The sequence below is a fragment of the Nyctereutes procyonoides genome, unplaced genomic scaffold (genome assembly GCF_905146905.1).
Source record: "Nyctereutes procyonoides isolate TBG_1078 unplaced genomic scaffold, NYPRO_anot_genome, whole genome shotgun sequence".
In the NCBI taxonomy this organism is placed as follows: domain Eukaryota; kingdom Metazoa; phylum Chordata; class Mammalia; order Carnivora; family Canidae; genus Nyctereutes; species Nyctereutes procyonoides.
This window is the reverse complement of record NW_026575043.1, coordinates 39,210,235-39,231,011: the sequence shown is the minus strand read 5'-3', so window position 1 is coordinate 39,231,011 and position 20,777 is coordinate 39,210,235. Positions and strand designations below refer to the sequence as shown.

Here is a 20,777-nt window from a genome sequence, read left to right as displayed (position 1 = left end):
GATAGCTCTTTCTGAGAAGTCAGTTTTGTGGTTCAATTATCTTCACACTTAAAAACATTGCCTGTGTAATCAAGTCCATTTTCTTTGCTTTACTCCATGGGAGATAATAAAACCAAACAGGAGCCCATAGACCTGAGTTTCAGCCCTGGCTCTCTTATCACAAACTATTTGACCTTGACCAGGGTCCACCCATTGTCTGGGCTTCAGTGTCTAACTGGTAAACCCGTAAGGTCTTTCCCCGTTAGATTGTGTACCTCTGTACCTTTGCATCCTGCTATCTATAGCAACTGGAACAGTGCCAGGCATGTACAGGACACTCAAGATACATTTATTGAGCGAGTGAATATATTATCAAGTCAAGTTTGAAGAAATCTGAGGTCTCTAACTGCTTAGATATTCAGAGATCTTACTGTAGTATGTATTCTCTTCCTCTCTCTTGACTTTCTTCTCTATCTCCCTTCCTTCTACTATCTATTGATCTAGTAAACAATACATTCCAATGGTTCATAAAGTACATAAGTATATATAAAGCCTCCCAGTCATCCAACTTTCTTCCCTTAAGCCAATCAATTTTGCCAATTTCCTGTGTATCCATGAGATTTTTAATGTCCACATAAGCAAATCTGTACCTATATTCTTCCTCACCCCCTATTTTATACTAATGTTTGCATACTATGTATTGTTCTGCACACTTTGATTTTTTAACCTAAAAAATCACTTTGAAATCAATCCATATTCGTACATGACAGTTTCCTTTTCTTTTTTAAGTGGCTGCATTGTATTATTCCATTAAGTGGATAAACTATAATATATTCAACCAGTTGTTTATGGATGGGCATTCAGCTTGCTTCTAATCTTTTTTATATTACAAATAGTGCTGCAATAAAGAACTTTGGACATAGGTCATTTTGCCTTTATGTAAGCCTACCTGTAGTATAAATTCTTAGAAGTTAAATTGTTGGGTCAAAGGTCATATACATGTATAATTTAAAAAATAGACTTTTTTTTAGAGCAGTGTTAGGTTACAGCAAAATTCAGTGAAAAGTATAGAGTTCCCATATTATCACCTGTTTACCCATATTCTCAGCCTGTGTCACTATCAATATCATGTATCTAGTCATACATTAGAGTTCACTCCTGGTGTTGTATGTTCTATGAGTTTTGACAAATGTAGAATAATATGTATCCACCATTATAATATCATACAGAATAATTTCACTGCCCTAAAAACTCTCTGTATTCAGGTATTCATTCCCCTTTTCTCTAACTCCTGGCAACCATGGATCTTTTTACTGCTTCCATAGTTTGTCTTTTATGAAATGTCATATAGTTAGAATTATATATATAGTTTTTTCAGATTGGCTTCTTTCACTTATTAATATATTTTTAACATTCCTTCATGTCTTTTCATGACTTGATAGCTTACCTCTTTTTTAATTTTTTTTTAATTTTTTTTATTTATTTATGATAGTCACACAGAGAGAGAGAGGCAGAGACACAGGCAGAGGGAGAAGCAGGCTCCATACACCGGGAGCCCGACGTGGGACTCGATCCCGGGTCTCCAGGATCGCGCCCTGGGCCAAAGGCAGGCGCCAAGCCGCTGCGCCACCCAGGGATCCCTTACCTCTTTTTTTTAAAACAAGATTTTATTTATTTATTTGAGAAAGAGAGATATCAAGAGAGAACACAAGCAGGAGGAGGGGCAGAGGGAGAAGCAGAGCAGACACCTCACTGAGCAGGAAGCCTGATAAGGGGTTTGATCCTAGGACCCTAAGATCATGATCTAAGCTGAAGGCAGACACTTAACTGACTGAGCCACCCAGGTGCCCCTTGATTTCTTCATTTTATCATCAAATAATATTCCATTTTCTTCATGTACCACAGTTTATTTCTTTATTCACCTAATGAAGGACATCTTGGTTGCTTCCAGGTTTTGGCAATTTTGAATCAATCTGCTATAAACATCTATGTGCAGGTTTTTGTGCAAACATATTTTCAGCTCCTTTGAGTAAATATCAAAGTGCACAACTGCTAGATTTTTTTTTAAAAGATTTTATTTATTCATGAGAGACACACAGAGAGAGGCAGAGACACAGGCAGAGAGAGAAGCAGGCTCCAAGCAGGGAGCCTGATGTGGGACTCAATCCCAGGACCCTGGGATCACACCCTGAGCCTAAGGCAGGTGCTCAACTACTGAGCCACCCAGGCGTCCCACAACTGCTGGATTGTATTGTAGTAATATGTTTAGTTTTGTAAGAAACTGCCTGACTTTCTTCTAAAGTGGCTGTACCATTTTTCTTCTGCACCAGCAATGAATGAGAGTTTCTGTTGTTTCCCATCTTTGCCAGCATTTGTTGTTGTCAGTGTATTGGGTTTTGGTCATTCTAATAGGTGTGTAGTGGCGTCTTGTTTTAATTTGTAATTATCTAATAACACGATGTCAAGCATCTTTTCCTATGCTTATTTGCATATTAAAAGATATCTGTATATATTATTTGATGAAGTTTCTGTTCAGATCTTTTGCCTACTTTTTTATTTTTATTTTTATTTTTATTTTTATTTTTATTTTTTTTTAAATTTTTATTTATTTATGATAGTCACACAGAGAGAGAGGGAGAGAGAGGCAGAGACACAGGCAGAGGGAGAAGCAGGCTCCATGCACCGGGAGCCCGACGTGGGATTCGATTCCGGGTCTCCAGGATCGCGCCCTGGGCCAAAGGCAGGCGCTAAACCGCTGCGCCACCCAGGGATCCCTATTTTTATTTTTTTAAATATTTTATTTATTTATTCATGAGACACACACACACACACACACAGAGAGAGAGAGAGAGAGAGAGAGAGAGAGAGAGAGAGAGAGAGAGGCAGAGACACAGGCAGAGAGAGAAGCAGACTCCATGCAGGGAGCCTGATGTGGGACTCCATCCTGGGACTCCAGGATCATACCCTGGGCCGAAGGCAGGTGCTCAACCACTGAGCCACCTAGGTGTCCCTTTAGCCTACTTTTTAGATGGGTTATTAATTTTCTTATTGTTAATTTTTAAGAGTTCTTTAAAAAGAATATTTTCTTTTTTTAATTTAAATAAAAAAACCCCGAAAAACAAAAAAATAAAATTTAAATTCAATTTGCCAACATAGAGTATAACACCCAGTGCTCAATTCATCAAGTGCCCTCCTCAGTACCTGTCACCCAGCCTCTTGATATAATTTTGATGGATGCTCTTAAATTACCTTTTGGAGGTGGTACCAATATAAGCTCCAATCTGTGTGACAGTACATGTTTTCTCTTACAACACGATGTATTATCAATTTGTTTGTAATCTTTTTCAGCCTGATAGGTAAAAAATAGTATCTTACTGTAGTTTTAATATGTCATTTTTAGAAAGAGATTGGACATCTTTTAATATGTTTATATGTCATTATATGTCATTTGTATTCCTTTTTTTTTAAGAGAAAGTGTAAGCAGTGGGGAGGAGGATCAGAGAGAGGGAAAAAGAGGATATTTTTATTTTTATTTATTTATTTATTTAATTTTTTAAAGGAAATCCTTCTATTTTTTAAAGATTTCATTCATTTATTCATGAGAGACACACACACACAGAGGCAGAGTTGTAGGCAGAGGGAGAAGCAGGCTCCATACAGGGAGGCCGATGTGGGACTTGATCCAGGGATGTTGGGATCACACCCTGAGCCAAAGGCAGATGCTCAACAGTTGAGCCACCCAGGCATTCCAGGATCTTTTTATTTTTCAAATATTTTATTTCTTTATTAGAAAGAGAGAGAGAGAGAGAGAGAGAGAGACAGAGGTTTGGACTGATATATATATATATATATATATATATATATATATATATATATATATTTGTTCATTTTCCTGTTGGGGCTGATTCTTACAGTTGCTATAGATGGTGAGATTGTGGATGCACAAATCTTGTGGTCCAGTTCAGAGCAGAGCTCAATATCCTCAAATTCTCACCTCTCTATATCCTTCATTTATACACAGTTTTTTGGCATTTGGATCTGTTTACTGTCAGTATCTTCTGGCTCAAGGTCCTGAACTTTCCAGTGACTCTGTTGTTGCTATTTTGACCCATGTTATACTTGTTTCATATTTAATACAGAATGTGGTTTTTCACCCAACTGGAATCACTCCCTTTCTTCCCAGGGTTACCATTCTGGGAAACCCTATTCTTCTTAGTCAGCAATACCCTCAAGTCTAGAACATAATCCATTTACTGACACATGCCAATTGTGATCATGAACTAACATAGAGTTAGTCATCTTTATAAATATTTTGAAATTCTCTTTAACTTAATGCTACTGCCATTGTTACAATAGGGGTCATTTTGCTTCAAAGTATCGCTGATGTCTGGTGTGTCATACAGATGGAAAGTGTCACAGTCAGAACAGGAAACAGACCTCTGAACTCTCAGTTCAAAGCAGTTTAGTTTATTGATACATCTGTCATCCATTGATATATCTATCCATCCATTCATCCATCTATCCATCCATTATCCATTCATCCACTCACTCATCCTGTGACTACTCTTATTTCAAAAAGAACTAAGAAAATAACCCACACATCACGTTCATAACAGCATTCATAACGGCTGAAAGATGGAAGCAATCCAAGTGTCCATCACTGAATAAATGGATAAACAAAATATAATATATCCATACAATGGAATTAGCCTTATAAAGGAAGGAAATTCTTTTTTTTAAAGGAAGGAAATTCTAACACACACTACAACATGCATTAACTTTGAGGACGTTATGCTAAGTGAAATAAGCTAGTCATAAAGGACAAATACTATGATTCCACTTCTATGAGATACCTGGAGTAGTTACAGAGACAGAAAGTACAATCATGGTTGCCAGGGGCTGGGGAGTTATTGTTTAATGGGTATGGAGTTTCAGTTTTGCAAGGTGAAAGAAGTTCTGTGGATGGATACTGGTGATGGCTGCACAATAATGTGAGTGTATTTAATGCCACTAAAACCACACACTTAAAAATGGTTAAGATGGTAAATTTTATATTATGTGTATTTTATCACAATAAAACCCCCACCTACAGATAGATTTATTTAGTCAACAGATATTTTTTGAGCTTTGTATGTGCCAGGCCATGTGTGATAGGCATTGGAGATAGAAACTTGAACAAAACAAAGTCCTCTCAGAAGTGAAAATAGGCAGTAATCAAGTAGCAAAGAAATCAACAAGATACTTACATTTTGTTAGGAGTACTATGACAGTACAATTCAGTACTGTCACTGAATTGGGGTGGAGGTGGGGCTGTTTTAGTGAGGCTGGTGAGGGAGGGTGGTGGTTCTTAATTTTTTTTGAGTCACTAATCTGAACATCTGATAAAAACTGGAAACACAAGAAAACACAAATCTGATCACAATTGTACATACAATTTTAGAATCCATGGATGCTGAAAATCCACCTCTGGGGGCGCCTATGAATCTAAGGTCAAGAACCCCTGCTTGACTGGCTTCCCAGTATTCCATGGGGTGAATTCTAGGATGCTTAGTATGCCACACAACATCTCTTGTGGTCTAATTCCTGCCCACATCTCTAGCCTTATCTCGGGCTGTTCTGTCCAGTCATGCAGACCACAACTACTTACTGTTCTCTGAATATGCATATTTTGTGCTCTCACATCTCAAAACCTCATCTCAGCTGTGCTGCTTCAGGAACTCCTATTTTCCCCTAAAGATTCAGTGCAACTATACCCTCTTAATGATTATTTCTTTTGCCCCTTTCACTATATCCCTTAGTGAGATAAAGTAAGGTGTGTTCTGTTTCACCTTCCTTCACTGTTAGAACATCTATCACATTATAATTGTTTGTGTTCACTATTTTAATTTATTTATACATCCAACTACTATTTATTGAGTATCTACTATATGCCAGCCCCGGTACTAGGCACAGTGATGGCTTAGAGACACTGGTACTTCCCTCATGATGCTTATAGTCTTGTGGGGGTGGGGTCCATAGACAGTAAATATGCAGCTATGCAACTAAATATGAATTAAAAATTGAGACAGGAAGGATGAAAATAGGGCTTGATAACTAAGTTCTCAGAGACTTTCAGGCTGGGGGTGGGGTGCAAGTCAAGAAGCTTCTTTGAAAAAAATTCAAGTTAAGATGAAAGGATTATGACAGTTAGCCAGGTGAAGACCAGAGGAGAAAGTGTCCTTCCATAGGGAACAGCATGGGCATATCAGATGTAAACTTTCCTTGTCAACTGGGAAGGCCTCAAGGCAGTGAGTGTGTCTTTTTTAAAATTTTTCTTTCGGCTAGTGTGTATTTTCTTGTTTTCTCCCCCCTTACTTTCTTGAGGTGTAATTGGAAAAATTATATATATTTAAGGTGTACAATGTGATTATATATACATACATATTAAAATTATTACTATAATTAAGTTAATTAATGCATCCATCACCTCACATTGTTATCATTTTTTAATATCCAAGAAATTTAAAGGAACTCTGAGAAGTCAACAAGTACACAAAGAGTGTTTGACATCACTAATCTTTGGAGAAATGCAAATCAAAACCATAGTGAAATATCATCTCATGCCTTTTTAAAATGGCTGTTATCACAAAGTCAAGAGATAAGTGTTGGTGAGGATGTAGAGAAAAGGGAACCGTGGGCATTGTTGATGGGACTGTAAACTGATGCACCACTGTGGAAAACATGGAGCTTCCTCAAAAAATTAAGAATAGAGTACATATATGAGTGAAATAATATGGTATTTGTCTTCCCCAGCTTGACTTATTTCATTTAACATAATACTCTCTAGGTCCATTCATGTTATTGCAAATGGCAAGATCTCATCCTTTTTTATGGCTGTATAATATGCCAGTGTGTGTGTGTGTGTGTGTGTGTGTGTGTATGTTGTATCATATATTCCTTATCTATTTGTCTATTGCTGAATATTTGGGTCACTCCTATGTCTAAAAAACAAGACAAATGAATAAACAGGCAAACAAAAAAGCAGAATCAGACCTATAAATCCAGAGAACAAACTGATGGTTGCCAGGGGGAAGGAGGGTGGAAGGATAGGCAAAATGGGTGAAGGAGAGTGAGAAATACAAGTTTCAAGTTTTGGGATGAATAAGTTATAGGAATAAAGGGCACAGCATAGAGAGTATAATCAGTGATATTGTAAAAGTGTTGTATGGTGATAGATGGTAGCTACGTCGTGGTGAGCATAGCATAATATATAGAGAAGTTGAAGCACTTTTGTTATATACCTGAAACTGTGTATAAAATAGATCCAAATAAAAATATTTTTTAAAGATTTATTTATTTATGAGAGAGAGAGAGAGAGAGAGATCATATAGGTAGGTGGGGTCTGGGGCAGAGGTAGTGGGGAGAGAGAATCCCAAGAAGACTTCACTCTGAGCATGGAGCCTGACTTGGGGTTCAATCCCAGGACCCTGGGATCACAATCTGAGCCCTGAGCTGAAACCAGGAGTCAGATGCTTAACCATCTATATCACCCAGGCACCTCCCAAATAAAAAAATTTTTAAAATATTAAAATATTAAAAATAGAACTGCTGTATGATCCAGCAATCCTACTTCTAGGTATATATACCAAGGAAATGAAATCAGTATCTTGAAGAGATAGTTGCACTTTTGCATTTGTTGCAGAAAATGTGTCTTATTCAAGTTTGTAACTCCAGTACCTGGTGTAGAATGGATGTTCTGAAAAAATGAATGAATGAAGTTTCTTAATGTAGAATTATCAGGGCCAGCCATTAGATGGGAGAGGATAGTCTTTGATGGTGAGATAGGCTCACCTTTTCATTCTCGTCAAATGACTAGCTGAACAAATGAATGAAACTCATGAAATTTTAGGACCAGTCAATGGTCTGGGAAGAAATCATCTAGGTGGGAATTAAATTTTAATGTCTCCAGGCCTGATGCCTTGTGCATGATTATGAGTTTTTATTTTTTAATTGAGGTGAAATTCACATAATATAAAAGTAATCATTTGAAAGTGAATAATTCAGTGGCACAAGCGCACATGACTGTTACTTCTATCTAGTTTAAAAACACTGTCATCATCTCAAAAGGAAATCCCATGCCCATTAAGCACATGCATATATTTTAAGCTCCTGAAAGACAGGGACTAAATTTTTTTTTCACTTCGATTTTTTATTTTTATTTTTTTTACATATTTTTTAATTGGAGTTCAATTTGCCAACATATAGCATAACACCCAGTGCTCATCCCATCAAGTGCCCCCCTCAGTGCCCGTCACCCAGAAACCTCCACCCCCGCCCACCTCCCCTTCCACCACCCCTTGTTCGTTTGACAGGGACTAAATTGATCGTGTTCACTTTATACCCCTGATGCTTAGACAGATGTTCAGCTGATATTTGTTGAATATACGAATGACTTGCCATTCCCACTGTTACCTTTGTGGGTTTTTCTGTTGCCCAAGGATTTTTAAGCCTGGTTTTTATGTTCTTGGAATTCTATCCTCAGTATGGGTTGATGGATGGGTGGCAATTAGCTGTGTAGGGATAAGGTTCACAGGTAGGAGCTTTGATGAGTTCTTCAGTCAATACCTGCAGGCTTCCTGCTGGGAGCTGCCTCTCTGTCTCATATCACAGAGGGAGTTAGAACTAATGGGGTGACAGTCACAATGAGGCATGGCTGTCAGAAAGCCCACTTCTCTAAGACTTGAGTGACAGTTAACTTTGTTACTTCACCTGCTCTCATTGTGGGCTGTGGGTTTTCAAAAAACCAGGGTGCTTGGCAGAAGACAGTGCTGGTAATCCTGCTGACTTTTACCTGCATCTGTTATAATTAGTGACTCTGTGAAATGTTTCAAACTTACAGGTAGTTGGATCCAAGTGTCAATCCAGGGACGAAGCAGTGGAGGAATAGAGGGATGCTAGCTGAGGAGTAGGCTTGGTATCAGGGCTAAGGCTTCACTTTCCCTTCTTTTCCAGTAACTAAAATATAGGCTTTGGTATTACACCCACATGGTGTTGAGCCCTGGCTTGGTCATTTATCCGCTTGGGCAAATTACTTAACCACTTTTGAGTTTCAGCACTTTATCCATAAAAATAGGGTCATTGTAAAGCTTAAAGTTGTACCACTTGTCCTGAAACACAGTATAGGTTTTCCTTTTTATATCTGTCTTCTGCTCTTTGAGGGCAGGTCCCTAGCTCAGGGCCCTGTAACTTTGAATTGAGACAGGTGGTGAAGATGATGATTAAGGTTAATATTTTATTGAACACAAAATATGTGCTTGGAAGTATGATGAAATATTTTCCATACGAGGTACAATTTCAACTAGATATGCTTCCTATACTGTTCTAGAGCTGCTGAGCTCATCTGGTGAGGAGTGTCTAGGGAGGGTCATAGTCCCCCTTTCCAATTTTAGAAATTAGCAGTAGAAAATGTCAGCCCTGGGGCCAGCAGATGGGGTGAGGGGTGAGATTTAGGATGAAGTGGGGTTGATATGCAACTATCAAGGGCTTACTGCTCCCAGTTTATAAATGAGAGACAGAGGTTTAGAGAAAATCAAGGCCCTGAATAGAGTCATAGAATTGGTACCAGGAATCTTCTTAAGAGAACAGTTGGTCAAATTCTGCCAATTTGATAGGAACAAAAACAGTCTTGGGGTGGAGGGAAGTGACTTGTCTAAAACCCCTTGACAGAATAACCAGTGCCTGAACCCAGGTTTCCTGATTCTGGGCCATGTTTTATTCCTGCTGCCCCAGGTTAAGGACCAGGGCTGAGGTAGGCTACGTAGAATCTTCTGCAGCTTCTTCCTGAAACTTGTCTGGGATTTAGGATGTAGAGGAAAGAGCTACAGCCCACCACCAAGCAGCCAGGATTTTGGTCCCAGACCAAACCTTATATGCATAGTGGGATTTCAGCAAGCCTCTGTTAGTTCAAATGGGATCTCCACTATAGAGGTTATTCTCAACAAACATAGGGGGTTTGTCCAAGGTGGCCTAGCCAGAGCTCAGATGATTGGATGGAGACACCAGAGGTCAACTCCTGTCGACTTCAGCTTTAGAGGGATGGCCAGGAGCCCTTTGTCCTTCTTACTGTCTGTCCTTCTGTTTACTCCTTTCATGCCAGATACCAGCTTGAGGGCTGAAGAGGAAGGGCAAGCAGCCTGGGTTCAACTCACTGGTTCCTTTTCCTGGCCATTCTCACTTATCCTACCTTATCTTTGCCTGGCAGCTTTTTGGCTTTTACTTCTCTAGGCTTAGATTCAACAGTGCCCTCCTTCCTACACCCTTCCCAAAGCAGCTCCAAAATCCTGCTTCCTCCATCAAATCTTTCCACATTCAGACTCCTTTACCATCACTGATTACAGTAGAGTCATAATGGCTATCCACAGGTACCAGGTCCTAATTGTTGGAACCTGTAAGTGCTACCTTATTTAGAAGGGGGGAATGTCTTTGCACATGTGATTAAGTTAAGGATCTTGAGATGAGGAGAGATGATCCTTGATTATCTTGGTGGGTCCTAAACACTATCACAAATGTCCTTAGTGACAGAGGGAAATTTGACAAAGAAGAGAAGGCATTGTAAAGATAGAGGTAGAGGGGTGCCTGGGTGGCTCAGCAGTTGAGCGTCTGCCTTCATGCTCAGGGCATGATCCCAGGATCCTGGGATCAAGTCCTGCATCAGACTCCTTGCGTGGAGCCTGCTTCTCCCTCTGCTGGTGTCTCTGCCCCTCTCTCTGTCATGAATAAATAAATAAAATCTTAAAAAAGAAGATAGAGGTAGATTGTATGGATCCTCTTGTATAAAGGTACCTAGAATGGTGAAATTTATAGAGACAGAAATATGAATGATGGTTTCCAGGGGAAAGGTTAGAAGTTGGTGTTTAATGGGTAGAGCGTTTCTGTTTGGGATGATGAAAAAATCTTGGGGTATGGATAGTAGTGATGGTAGCACAACATTGTGAATATATTAATGCCACTGAATTGTGCACTTAAAGAGGGTTAAGATGGGCAAATTTTTGTTATGTATATTTTATCACATACAGCCACACCCACACACATACACATGTGCATGTATGTGAAAAGATGGAGACAGAGATTGGAGAGATATGACCAGAAGCCAAGGAATGCTGGCAGCCACCAGAGGCTGGAAGAGGCAAGGGAGTATCCTTCCCTAAAATCGGAGCAATGCAGTCCTGCTGAAGCCTGGATTTCCCCCAGTGAAACCAATTTTGGACTTCTGCCTTCCAGAACCTTGAGATGATACATTTCCATTGTTTTGAGCTGTCATATTTGTGGTAATTTTTTAATAGTAGCCACAAGAAGCTAATACACCAATCAACAGATTGCTTCCCACAAATGAGCTTGCAACAAGGAAAGGGAAAGAAGAGAGAAAATCATAGCAGCCCTCTCAGTACTCACCTTTGCCTTTTTGTTGTCAACGAGGCCACTTCGCACCTTCATCTCATTTGGACCTCATCCATACACAAAACAGTCCTTGTCTATGTCATTATACAGATGTTTAAACAGAGGATCACAGATTTCAAATGAGCTATCTATGGTCTGCTGCTGGTTGATGGCTGAGCTGCAATTCAAATCAGTCATGTGGTTTCCCCTCTCCAGGTAACTTTCCAAACTCATTGCTTCTGCACCTACGCTGGTTATTTCACTGAGTGACAAGAATTCAGGAACTGGCCATCACACCATGGGATTCCTTGCTATGGAGCACAGTTTGGCCAGTGAGAGGTCACACTGCACGTTTGAGGCCTGCTGGGGATGAGCTCCTTGGCTGGTAGAAGGAGGTAGGACTCCAATGGGACCTGGATAGATGAGTAGTATAAAAGGGAGGCAGAGAAGAGGAAACAATTCCCACTCAGTGATGAGTCATTACACTCCAAATCCTGGGTTCCTCCCCTGCCATCTGTAGATATTAGCTTAGTCACCTCAGAGTCATTTGAATAATATTCTCCTAACAGTCAGGTTTAGCTGTGAATCTGTGGGCACCTGGTTTTTCAAGCTTAGGACCTCTATCTGACCTGAGTTTGTGAATCTGTGTGGACTCAGATGGGGTCTGCATCTTGCTCTTATGTCTATCTTTCCTCTTCAGCTTCATCTTCCCCACACTCTGGCTGTTTGGCCAGTTTTTATCTTTCTCTCAGGGTTCTAAGGTAATAAGTTTCCTTTTTGTAACCAGACCTTGATTTGGGCTGGCACCAGTGAGGTCAGAAGAGCAGCCAATAGGATCCTTATTTATTAGTGGTGGCCCAGCAGCTCTGGCCAGCTGTGAGGGGCAGGTGGTGCATCTTACTGTGTTCCCCTGGAATTATCTGCATAGGGGAAATAATTCTTTTCTTTAAAAACTAGGTTGTACAGCATGATTTTTTAAAAAGGTGTACAATGTGATGATTTAATTAATGTATAGTGTGATATGATTACCACAATTAAGTTAACTAACACATTCAGCACCTCATATAGCTACCATTTTGTGTGCTTGTGTCTGTCTGTGTGTGTGTGTTTTTTTTTTATGGTGAGAACACTTAAATATACTCCCTTAGCAACTTTCAAGAATACAATATTGTTTACTATAGTCACCATACTCTACATTAGATCCCAGAACTTATTCATCTTATAACTGAAATTTTATAAACTTTGCCCAACATCTCCCCATTCTCCCACCTCCTAGCCTCTGGCAACCATCATTCTGTTTTCCGGTTTTATGAGTTTGACTTTTATAGATTGCAAATATAGATGGGATCATACTGTATGTGTCTTTATTTATGGCTTATTTTACTTAGCAAAATGTCCTTCTGGTTCATCCATAGTGTTTTGCAAAGGGCTTGATTTCCTTATTTTTCTACGTCTGAATAATATTCCACTACACACACATATACATATATGTAGTATGTATATGTATCACATTTCCTTTATCCATTCATCTGATGATGGACACTCTAACTTTCCAACTTGTCTATTGTGGATAATGCTTCAATGAACAAGGGAGTGCTGATATCCCTTTGAGATACTGATTTCATTTCCTTTGGATATATATACACAGAAATGGGATTCCTAGATCACATGTTAGTTCTATTTTTAATTTTTTGAGGAATCTCTGCTGTTGTGTTGAGTTAAATTGTCCTTTTAGAGGAGACCACTGAGGAACAGAAATTGCAAAAGGGCCTCAGGCATCCTGGAGATCTCTTTGCCTCCCCCAGCGCACCCCCATGGTAGAGGGGTTACTTGCTGGTGACATACTTGCTTATTTATTTGTTTGTTTATTTATTTAGAGGGGGTGGGAAGGGAGATATGGAGAGAGAGAGAATCTTAAGCAAGCTGCACAGCCAGTGTGGAGCCCGATGTGAGGCTTGATCTCACAGCCCTGAGATCATGACCTGAGTTGAAATCAAGAGTTGGATGCTTAACCAACTGAACCACTCTGGCTCCCTATTTATTTTTTATTTTTAGCCCGAACTTGTCCTGTCCTGGTACATCCCTCCCTTCCACCTTACCTGGATCACTCCTCTTTTCATGGCCCTTTTCTTGTTTTTATTTTTTTATAAATTAATTTTTTATTGATGTTCAATTTACCAACATACAGAATAACACCCAGTGCTCATCCCGTCAAGTGCCCCCTCAGTGCCCGTCACCCATTCACCCCCACCCCCCGCCCTCCTCCCCTTCCACCACCCCTAGTTCGTTTCCCAGAGTTAGGAGTCCTTATGTTCTGTCTCCCTTTCTGATATTTCCCACACATTTCTTCTCCCTTCCCTTATATTCCCTTTCACTATTATTTATATTCCCCAAATGAATGAGAACATACACTGTTTGTCCTTCTCCGATTGACTTACTTCACTCAGCATAATACCCTCCAGTTCCATCCACGTCGAAGCAAATGGTGGGTATTTGTCGTTTCTAATGGCTGAGTAATATTCCATTGTATACATAAACCACATCTTCTTTATCTATTCATCTTTCGATGGACACCGAGGCTCCTTCCACAGATTGGCTATTGTGGACTTGCTGCTAGAAACATCGGGGTGCAGGTGTCCCGGCGTTTCATTGCATCTGAATCTTTGGGGTAAATCCCCAACGGTGCAATTGCTGGGTCGTAGGGCAGGTCTATTTTTAACTCCTGGAGGAACCTCCACACAGTTTTCCAGAGTGGCTGCACCAGTTCACATTCCCACCAACAGTGTAAGAGGGTTCCCTTTTCTCCGCATCCTCTCCAACATTTGTTGCTTCCTGCCTTGTTAATTTTCCCCATTCTCACTGGTGTGAGGTGGTATCTCATGGTGGTTTTGATTTGTATTTCCCTGATGGCAAGTGATGCAGAGCATTTTCTCATGTGCCTGTTGGCCATGTCTATGTCTTCCTCTGTGAGATTTCTCTTCATGTCTTTTGTCATGGCCCTTTTCAAACCAGACCTTTCCAGGCCTTCCCTCAACTCTACTTCATTTCCAGGTCAAAATCCTTGCTACAGATTTGGAATATTAGTATGTCTCTTTCAAAGCACATATCACAATGCTAAGTTTATAGGTATTTGTCTCATTTTTGATGATGGTCTATTTCCCCCACTGGACTAAAAGCCTTGTGAGGGCAAGAACCCTGTGAATCTTGTACACAGCTGTATCCTTGGTGTTGGCACACATGACCTGGCACATAGAAGCTATTCTTTTGTTGCAAGAATGAATGAAGGAATGAACGAATACATTTTCTGGTCTTTTCCAAGCTACCATCTTTTCCTTCTCTGACCATGGTCTTCTGTCTAAGACAGTTCAAAGGTTGGTCTCTCCCTTGTTTGAAGTCCTTTAGTACTTTAGATCCTTCCTCTTGCTCATTTTCAGATGTTCTCATTGCCAGACTTCACTTTTGGAAATTGGCAGGAGCTGGCTGCCTGAAGCTGGGGTTTCAGGACTGAATTTTTGCTGTGGATGAGCTCATTTCCAGACCAGATTGGAAGTTCCCTGAGGGCAGAGGTTCTGCTTGGTCAGAGCCAGGTGAAAATGCTCTGCTGAATTTGGGAACAGATAGACATGGATGAAAGGTGAGTTGCTTGAAGCTGTGGCTGATGGCTGAGTTTGAAGTTTTGGAAGGCATCCATGTTGAAGAGCCCTACTTCCAGGTTCTCCAGAAGAGGAATACCTGTTCCCTATGGCCAGCATTATGATGGGTCCTGGGCAACAGGTAGAGGGAAAGGGGGAAGACCTACATGGATGCTGCCCAAATAATGATTCTCTGACTGTAGCTTCAGTAGGAAGAGCAAATGCTGATAGGGAAAGGGGGAGTAGACTTCAGAGACAGTGGGTTACAAAGGAATGAGTTGCTGGCATTTGGGCATTGGGTGGTTGTCTGGTGGTGAGCAGGGAGCGCCTGAGACAGAACAGGATCCTGGCAGGGTTTATGTGGTCTTTCCCCCTCCCTATACCTTATCACCCCAGCAAGGTTCCCATCTCCAAAGTGGCTGCTTTGTGGCCTCCAGCGCCAGCACCTGCAAGCATCCCCAACCGTCCTCTGAACTAGGCCTGCCCTGGCCTAGGCTGTAGGACTAGCTCTGTCCTTGAGTGAGACTCGTGCTTCCTCTCTCAGCCATCTCTGTGTTGAGCCCTGACTTTTGGCTTAGACGTGTTTCCAGATGGGCAGGCTGAGTCCCCAGGAAGGGTCAGTGTTTGATGAGCTCCATGGAAGGGATTCTCTAGTATCTTCCTTCCTACCTGCCTCAGAAAGGCCCCAAATCACATTATTGGGTGACAGACACAGGGCAAGGAAATAGCTCTCAGTGGGATCCCTTCTCCCAATCTCTCTTCCTCCTCACAATGGGGGTTGCAGTGCCTCTGAGGGCTGCAGGGGAGTCAGAAAGATGGGTATGTGGGTGGCTGTCCCTGTGGCCAAGAGACTGCAATTGTTCTGAATTTCTTTCCAGCAATATCCAACAACTGGTCCTCCCCAGAATTTTCTCCATGGAACCGGGAACTTGGCTGATTCCTGGGAACAGTCCTACACCCATTTTACACATGGAGAAGCCTGTCCGCAGAGGGCTCAGGACTGGTCCGATGGCAGGTGGCAGGCGACCTGAAGCCTCTAAGCCCCTGGCCCCAGGCAGCCTGGTTCCTCAGTGAGGCCACGCCCTTTCTGCCCCCGGCAGAGCAGGTGAGGCTGCCCTGCCAGGTGCCCGCTGCAGGAGCACAGCGGGCCTTTGTGCCAGACGGGCACCACCCCTTGGCCGGCCCCTCCCCACTCTCAGAACAGCCCTTACCTGCCGGCCTGCCACCCTTCTGCCAACAGCTCCGTCTGCTCCTCCTTCCGTGCGGTTTGCGCCCAAGGCTGCTCCCCGACGGTGAAGCGCGGAGCCCCGGGTGCCCTCTCCCCGCCTCCCCGGGGCTGATCATTAACCCGGAGGCCCTATAAGGAGCAAGGGGCCTGGCAGGGAGGGGAACATCGCTGCTGCCGCCGCCGTGGACAGTACCACCTGGAGCCCCATGACCAACGCCACTGCCTCACCCCTCGCGCCCCACGAGCGCATCCGCAATGCGGCCGACATCTCTGTCATCGTCATCTACTTTGTGGTGGTGATGGCTGTGGGGCTGTGGGTATGTGAGGGCCCTGAGACGTGGGCTGAGGGGACAGCGCCACCAGGGGGAACGGGGGCGGGGGCACAGAGGAGCGACAGCCCTGGGGAGCCTTGAGGAGGGAACCAGGGGCTTAAGAGTCAGTGGAGTGCATAGGGAGACAGAACATAAAGACTCCTAACTCTGGGAAATGAACTAGGGGTGGTGGAAGGGGAGGAGGGCGGGGGGTGGGGGTGAATGGGTGATGGGCACTGAGGGGGACACTTGACAGGATGAGCACTGGGTGTTATTCTGTATGTTGGTAAATTGAACACCAATAAAAATTAATTTATTAAAAAAATAAAATAAAATAGTGCTGTTGGCTGCCTCTAAAAAAAAAGTCAGTGGAGTGGGTTGAAAATAACTTGGAAGCGCTTGAGAGGAGTTCAGGGGGGCACAGTGTGAGGTGAGAGGGGCAAGCAAGGACTGAGCAGAAGCAAGAGGGGTGTCCAGGGGAGCTGGCCAGGAAGGTCCAGGGAGGACACCCCTGACCTGCGAGCAGAGGAGGATGAGGGGGGAATTGGAGAGGCTGGGCGCCAGTGTGAGGGGCAGGAGAGGGAGTTTGGGGTTGCAGGGAAGATCATTGGGCTTGGGAGGTAAGTCCCAAGGAGCTAGGACTGTCCTGACTCTTCTTAGTCACAGAGTTTTGGATGGAAAAGAAACAATTTACAGCAGGAAGGGTAGAAGCCTCTGGCAGCTGCAGGGACTGTGGGGCAGCCCAAAATGGACAAGCGCTGCCGGTGTCTTCCTCGGAAAGGAAAGGCTGACGGGCAAGCCCAGGAGGCTGGAATGAGTGAGAGTTGGCAAAGCTGGGTGGAGGAGGAGGAAGGCTGGAGGATGGCCTGGTGCTGGGAAGAGGGAAGTGCTTGTGGCTCCCCTTGGGGACTAGGGACACACCAAACCAGAGAAACTTGTTCTTAGCAGTCTTAGAAATTGGAACTTAGAAATTTCACTATGACAGACTCTGGCACACCCAGCAAGTAGAGAAGATGAGGTGTTTTGAATGTGCACATATTCTGGGGGTATCTGGGTGGCTCAGTCAGTTGAGCCACTGACTCTTGGTTTCAGCTCACATCATGTTCTCCTGGGTGATGGGATTGAGCTCTTTGGGCTCTGGCTCTGCACTCAGCCGGGAGTCTGCTTGAGAAGTCTCTCTCTGCCCCTCACCACACTTGTGTGCATGCTCTCTCTCTCTCTCATAGATAAATAAATCCTAAAAAAAAAAAAACAATCCAAAAAGTGCATATATTCCAGACACTCTCAAAGGCTTTGGTTGGGTGAGTGTTGGGCCAGGAGGCTGTGATGCCAGCTGGTAGTTGAACTCTTGATTTAGAGGGGAGGAGGTGGACATTAACCCTTCCATGATCACAGAGTTTTGTTTTGTTTTGAGGAATAAAAGGAAGTATTTTTTTGGTTTGTTTTTAAAGTAGTTATAGAAACCAGATGTGACTAAAATCTTCTCCAAGTGTCACAAGGGGTAGGTGTGACTGACTTTTCCCCAGTAGTCTCACCTTCCCAGAAGAGTCCAACTAGGAGCCAGGATTCTCAAGTTTATTATTGATTTTGACATGATTCTAGCTATATGACCTTGGGTAACCACCTCAGCCTCAGTTTACTTAAGTATAAATAAGTACAATCTTACCTATTCTTAAGACCGCTCCAATGTTGTTGTGAGGATCTGTAGAGATGAACTTGAAAATGCTTAATGAGTCTGGGAGTCTTTTTAAATATTGTTATCATTTCCCCTCCAAGGTATGAGCCAGGCCCTGAATTGTTTCTGTCCTTTTACATAAAATGGGCAAAAATGATCACCTGGGTAGGATATCTTCACAAAAAGCCTCAAGATGAGGGCAGGAATGCTAACCCCCATTTTACAAGAAAAAAACTAAAGCCTTATGTGGTTGGGATTTGCCTAAGGTTGCAATACATGGAGTTGTTCCTGGAACTCAGGTCTTTTGACTCTTGGTTTTCCATAGTACCAGGGGCTTTACCACCTTACCTAACTTCCTCCCCTCATCCCTGCCCAGCTTATAACTGCTGTAGCCAAGATGTGAATCCATGATTTGCTAACTGTGCCATACTGCCTGTTTCCCAGACAATCACTGATAATCTCTTTTCCCCTAACCAATCTTATTTTAGCCTCTGCTAGTCCTGCTGATTATGGTGTTTACACTTTTCAAATATCTGTGAATCAGTACCACTTGTCTTGTTAAATGCTACTTAATGAGCCTGCTAATATTTGTCTACATTTACTCTTCACCATTAGTCCAGTGCCTCCGGACCCTGATCATTTAACGTGCTGGATTTCTTCCAGTTTACATTCCTCTTTTTTCTACTGGAGTATCAAAAGTGTCTTGCTTTGGAGATAGGCATCTTAACTCCTGCATGTTCTCTGGGCTGCACAGACAGAGCTATCCTGGCCTATTGTGTTTCCTTATCTTAGAAGGCACCTACAGTTAATGTCCCTCTGTCACCATCCCCATCTCTTCCAACATTATTTTGTTCTGTTTTACCCTTTTCCAGTGCTGCCTCATCCAATCATATTTGGATTTGAACTTATCACTTCTTCACTGTATATTTCCATTTTTCTTTAACCACCTGTTTCTTGGGGGATTTTGTATTTAGGCTGAATCTCTGACTTTATTATTTCTGGAAGATTCATTTAAGCTATCCTGAACCCCCTTATGCTAGGGCTTGTTAAACTACAACTCATGAGCCAAATCTGGCCCATAGCCTGTTTTCATATGGCTCACAAGTTACAAATGTTTTTTATACTTTTAAGGGGTTATAAAAAATAAAAAAGGATACTATTGTATCCCACAAACCCTATATAATGTACTATCTGGATCTTTTTTTTTTAACAGAAAAAATTTACTGACCCCTGCTTTACGTAATCATTTGCACTAATAGCTTTTAATGCCTGAGTAGCAATTGCCCCTGGGGAAACCCAACCTTTCAATATTACAGGGGAGGATCAGAGGGTGACAAGAAATCAGTCAGATGACTCTGCGCTAGAGCTGGGATTAGAACCCAGGTTTTACAATACCAAAGGCATGCTCTTTCTACTGTCTTACCTTCCCCCTTCCTAAAAAACTATCATTTATGGCAATACTGTCTTTATGGTCCTTACCACCACTTGCATTGCTGAGACAGTGTCCTGGTGGTGCTGAATTCCTTCTTTCCTCACATACTTTCATAAAGTGAAGACCTAAAGTTTATCAAGTTCATCCCTCTTCATCCTATTCCTGAATCTCTTCTTAAATCACTTGACAAAATTATCTTGACCAGTTGTCCACACTTCACTCGAATATTTCCCCAAGACTCTCCCCAGTGGTACCATTTCCATCTCTGCACAGCTCTGACAGTGAGGAAAATCTTCCTGGTACTGACCCCAGATCTGACATTCTGGAACTTCTCCCTTGTATCTAGTTGTGCCTTATGCAGACCACACTGTCTCACTTTACCTATCAGAAGATGATAGGCCACACCTGAGTCTTCTCTACTTCTGGCCCAACACTCCCAGTTTCTTAAGTATAAGCAAAGGTTTTGAAGTTCCTTCCTCTGATTCAATGATATTTTTATTCTTTTAAGAAAAACATATGGGTCAGTAATTGTGCTTCTTTTGCTCTGCAGCTTGCAGTTGTTAAATAATTCTTTTCTGGCTGCAGGGTGGACAGGCAAATTTAATGCCATACTCTACAAAGTGGTGTCAGTACCCTTAGAGCTTTCCTTTGAGCATCCCTTGCTCATGGAGACAGTGTCTTTCAATTGTAGGGAATGAACAGCAGGGAAGAAGGAGATAGGGTACCTGAGCTAAAATGCTGCTCTGGGAAGCACCTACTGAATGTTGCTGGCAGTCTGAAATATACTTGCCTGGAGAGGTGTTGCTCATTTCTAGAAGGAGTGGTCAGGGTGGGATATGGGGGAAGAGTGGAGACAGAACACACTGAGAAACCCTTTTATCTAACATTTTATTGAATGCGCACCATGCAAATGGAATTATACTAAGTATTAGGGGGATTAAGATTTTGTAAAATAATTACCACAATCAAGCTAATTAACAATCAATCACTTTACATGGTTACAATTCTTTTGTGTGTGTGTGTGGTGAGAACACTTAGGTGAGAACACTTACTCTCCTAGTAAACTTAACTATGCACAATAGAGTATTATGAACTATAATTGCCA

General features: G+C 42.1%; 1 protein-coding gene and 1 pseudogene across 1 annotated transcript in view; one reads left to right on the top strand and one right to left on the bottom strand.

The window, feature by feature from the left end:
* LOC129508308 (U2 small nuclear ribonucleoprotein A'-like) overlaps positions 1 to 16,462 on the bottom strand; it is a 42,845-nt pseudogene extending 26,383 nt beyond the window's left edge.
* SLC5A1 (solute carrier family 5 member 1) overlaps positions 16,265 to 20,777 on the top strand; it is a 72,712-nt gene continuing 68,199 nt past the window's right edge. Inside the window, exon 1 of the mRNA XM_055323362.1 lies at positions 16,265 to 16,571. Within this exon, the coding sequence (XP_055179337.1) occupies positions 16,461 to 16,571 (111 nt within the window). The 5' untranslated portion in view covers positions 16,265 to 16,460. The remainder of the gene's footprint in view (positions 16,572 to 20,777) is intronic.